General features: G+C 44.1%; 1 protein-coding gene across 1 annotated transcript in view; it reads left to right on the forward strand.

The window, feature by feature from the left end:
• The first annotated feature begins 3,352 nt into the window (after positions 1-3,352).
• Positions 3,353-4,699, forward strand: part of arhgdig (Rho GDP dissociation inhibitor (GDI) gamma) — a 34,437-nt gene continuing 33,090 nt past the window's right edge. The window contains exon 1 of the mRNA XM_074655290.1: positions 3,353-3,952. Within this exon, the coding sequence (XP_074511391.1) occupies positions 3,880-3,952 (73 nt within the window). The 5' untranslated portion in view covers positions 3,353-3,879. The remainder of the gene's footprint in view (positions 3,953-4,699) is intronic.

The raw sequence follows: 4,699 nt of genomic DNA on the forward strand, positions 1-4,699 counted from the left end.
ATATTGACCCAAATATATTGGTCCAGCAGCTCTATTGCTCCAACCTATAAACATCCTCTCTCTGTTCCAATATGAGCTCCCTGTTTTCTGCTGGCAAGAAGACAAACTATCGCCAGATTGAGTCTGTATTAAGACACAGCCTCTGCTCTGTCTCTCCTCTTCCTCTGTGTTTTTATCTCTGCTCGCTCTCACTTCCTCCCTCGCTATATTTTCATTTTCTTTTCAACCACATGAGACGACATCCCTCGTTTATCAAACTGGCCCATTTCACTAATGTCGGTTAGTTTCTTGAGTTTGAACATTGATGGTAAGGTGGAAAATCTGGGTCAGTTTACAGTTGATATGTGGGATTTGTCTGAAATTGTTCTTTAAGTCAAAAACTGTAAGCGCCTTTTTGGGAGGCAACATTTATTGAAGGAATTGTGTTAAAACCAGTTGGAAACCTCTGGTTCTGGAAAGTGAAGCCAATGCTGAAGTGCCTTAAACTTGCATTCTTTCTAACAGCCAGCAGGGGGCGACTTCTCTGGTTGCAAAAAGAAGTCTGATTGTATAGAAGTCTATGAGAAAATGAGCCTACTTCTCACTTGATTTACAGTATCACCTCAGTAAACATTGTTAACATGAGTTTATGGTCTCAATCGCTAGTTTCAAGTCTTCTTCAATAGAGTGCTGACAGAATGAGTCCTAAAACCTGGAAATTAGTTAGCATTTTTGCACTTCTCTTCTCAGAGTCAGTGTTTTTGTTTTTTTAATGGGTTTTTGGTTACCTGAAATAAGATCTGTGATTAACGTAAGCTTAAAGGAACAGTGTGTAACATTTAGGGGGATCTATTGGCAGAAATGGAATATAATATTAATAATTATGTTTTCTTCAGTGTATAATAACCTGATGATAAGAATCATTGTGTTTTTGCTACCTTAGAATGAGCTGTTTATATCTACACAGAGCCGGCAGCCATGTTCCTACAGTAGCCCAGAATGGTCAAACTAAACCTTGTTAACTTTTCCTGCTTGGGCCGGAGTCGATAACATTACTCGCTCCTTCACCGCCGCTCTCTCTCTCTCTTGCTTCACAACTCACTTCCCACGTACACACACACACACACTACGCACTGGCTTTGCTCCAAATGGCTTTAGAGAGGTTTTCGCGTAGGCCACCGTAGCTCTCCAACACGCTTGGCACACGGGAGAGCTCTCAGTTGATTGTAATATCGTCACCTCACCGGTAGATATACTGCCAGATCCTACACACTGTTCCTTTAAGAGATTTTAACATTTTGTTCTACAATATAAAATACATCAGTAAATACCCTAATTGTATTGAAGCCTTTATGCGCCTTCAAAAAGGCGGTTGTTGACAAGTGGCTAAATGAGACTACTAAACGTCATCACGCCGAACACTAGTCCATCTTCAGCTTAGTGGCGGCGACGTGAAGTCATGCGACCGTGGTGTAGTTAGTTTATAGCCTAACGTTAGCTTTTTACTTCTGCCGATTTTATTCACGCTTCAAAAATCATAGAAGTGGTGTTCATTTATGGAGATTATCTTGACAAAACAAAACGTGTAAATATCATGAACGTGTGTTTGCCACAGATGTTATTTTCTGCAATAATCCAGAATCCAATGGAAAAATCCCATTGGGTATTTGTCGAGGGAACAAGGGCGATGCTAACTTCCTGTTTGGCCTACAAAAATATGTCATCCCTGCACCACTCAATACAGCATGATGTTCATTTAGTAAATTATGGTCCTGTTTAGAGTCAAATAGACCCTAAAGCAGGGTGTCTGCTTTAGGGCGTGGCTACCTTTTGTAGTTTATGAAAGTTAATGGTAACATAGAGTGGTGCAGGAATGACGTATTTTTGTAGGCCAACCCAGAAGTTAACATCGCCCTGGTTCCTTTGACAAATAGCCAATAGGATTTTTCCATTGAGTTTGATTATTGCAGAAAATAAGCTCTGTGGCAAACAAACGTTTATGATATCTACATGTTTTGTTCCGTAAAATAATCTCCACGTATGTGCACCACTTATATGATTTAGAAGCGTGGTTCCATCGCCAGAAGTAACGTTTTGTAGTATCATTTAGTTACTTTTTAGCAGCTTCAAAGCTTCAAAATTCATGACTAGGATATTAACTGACGTATTTTATATCGTAGAACAACAATCTCTTAAGCTTGTGTTAACTACAGACCTTATTTCAAGCATCTAACTAAAAACCCATTGACTCTGAGACGAGGGAACCAGAAGTGCTAAAATGCTAACTCATTTCTGGGGTTTAGGACTCATTCCTGCACCACGCCTAAAACTGTCTTATTCAGCATTCGGTCGTACTTCGCTCCACCCTCTCGTGTCAGTTCTGGTTGCAAAAAAACAAGATGGCGACGGCCAAAATGCCGAACTCGAGGCTTCAAAACGGCAGTCCACAAACCAATGGGTGACGTCACGTTTGACGACGTCCGTTTCTTATATACAGTCTATGAAATCCCACTTAATTTAACAGCTTTTGACTAAATTCGGAATCGACTCCCACCAAACGGCATCCTCATTTCTGCATGTTTCTGTATTTATGTATGTGGGTGTAAAATAACAATCGTGCTAAGGTCTGCCAGAGTCTGAGAGAGGGAGGGACAGAGAAAGACAGAAGTTGTCTCACATAACATCCTACATGACAGCTGCACAACCTCTGAATGACAGATTAACAAGGCGTGTGTGTGTGTGTGTGTGTGTGTGAGAAAGGGAGTGTGTCTGATTGTCAAGTGGGAGAAACAGCTCCCTTTTGTATTCTACAGTACTACAGCCTAGGAGGGGAAGACAAAGAGGGAAAAAAAAGACAAAATGATGAAGAAGAAGAAAAAGATTGAGTGTAAAAAAGATGAGAGCCATGATTGAAGCACACTGCTGACAGGGTGTGGTCACTAAAAGACAGAGGGAGATAAAGAAGAAGATGAAGGGCTGGGAGGAGGGGGGGGGGGGCATAAGATAAATAGAGACACGGAGAGAGATGGCGTGACACAGTGATGAATGTCTGGAGGGAGACAGACAGTGGACACCACATGAGGATTTGTATAAGTGATGGAAAATGAAGAGGAAAATAAAAGCATGAGAGAGTTGGAGGGGGGGGGGGGGGGGGGGGGTGAGAAGGAATGAGGAGGCAGGCGAGGAAGAGTGAATGAGGGAGGGGGGGTAAAGGATGAGCTCATTGCAGTCTCTGGGCTGATGACACGAGGAGGAGGAGGGAGGGATGCAGGGGGGAGGAGGGGAGGGTGGTGCTCGCTGCTCGTCTGCGAATCGATAGCCAGCGTCTGAGTAACACACACACACACACACACACACACACACACATGCTGCTGCAGACAGCTCTGCCGGCTGAACCAGCGCCTGCCTGCCACCGTTAGCTCCCAGCATCCTCGCTGCTGCATGCAACAAAAAAGATGTTTTAGCCTTTAGATTTGAGCTCTAGTTTACGAAAGAGAAGAAGTGTAGAAAGCCGGCTCACCCTCCCTCCATCCTCTCTCTCTCTGTCTCTCTCTAGCTCACACACATCCCCATCACATCCACACCCACACCCAAGGATACCCTCCCTGCCTCTCTGCCTCTCTGCCTCCGTCTCCGTCTGCGTCTCGCTCACGCTTTTCCTCTTCCCCTTCAACCCTTACAACTACATTTTTTGATATATTTCCTCCGGGGAGGAGATGCTCATCTGACCTCCCTCCTCCTCCATTTTTCTTCTTCCAAATCCAAGACTTTTGTGGATGGTCTCCTCCTTTAATCCGTCCCTGCTCTGCTACTTTGTTGCTACCTGTGGAGGTTTCCCCCGGTTTTCTGGTTATTCTCCTGCCAGCCGTCGCACAGAGCGCAGCCCCGTCGAGAGGCACCATGCTGGGATTGGACGTGTGTGAGTTTGGGGGTCAGGTGCTGGAGCTGCTGTGGTTAACTATGTGCTACAGAGGTGAGGCGATGGAGGAGTGTGTATGTGTGGATGCTCTAGTGAATCAACTTCACTGATCCAAGTTATTATACTGTGCTTGAATTATCTATTTAATGGTGTTTGTTTTAAAGTATTCATAATAATATAGGAATAAAATTAAAATCGTGGGAGTGTGTGTGTGTTTCAAAGGATGTTCTTCTGTGTGTGTGCTCAAATCTGTGTGTGTGCGTGTGTGTGTGCCATATGTCTCTATCCTGGCGGGTGTGGACATTTTTATGTCTAACATGAAGCTGCCAAGACAAGCCAAAGGTGGCAGATCAATAGCTATTGATCACATCCTCACATCTCCTATGTGTGTGTGTGTGTGTGTGTGTGTGTGTGTGTGTGTGTGTGTGTGTGCGCGTGTGTGTGTGTGTATGTATGTGTGTGCTGCCGGCTTTTGTAATTATGTTTCTGCTCACATACATGTGCACACACAAATATGCAAAAGGGTGTGTGTTCATGAGACATGTTGGCAGAGGGAGCAGCTGTATGTGATGACAGCGTATGCAGGAGTCAAATGATGTCTGCTGTTACTTCTAACGGTATTTTTTGGCTTTTATATTTACAACAGTACTACATTTGCAAGGCAGCTCTCTCTCTTTCTCTCTGTGTGTGTGTGTGTGTGTGTGTGTGTGTGTGTTCACTACACTGCAGTAGTGCTGAGCAGTTACAGATGGTGGAGCAGTCCTGGGGTTCCCCTCACACAGGTGTGTGTGTATGTATAAT

The sequence above is a fragment of the Sebastes fasciatus genome, chromosome 13 (genome assembly GCF_043250625.1).
Source record: "Sebastes fasciatus isolate fSebFas1 chromosome 13, fSebFas1.pri, whole genome shotgun sequence".
In the NCBI taxonomy this organism is placed as follows: Eukaryota; Metazoa; Chordata; class Actinopteri; order Perciformes; family Sebastidae; genus Sebastes; species Sebastes fasciatus.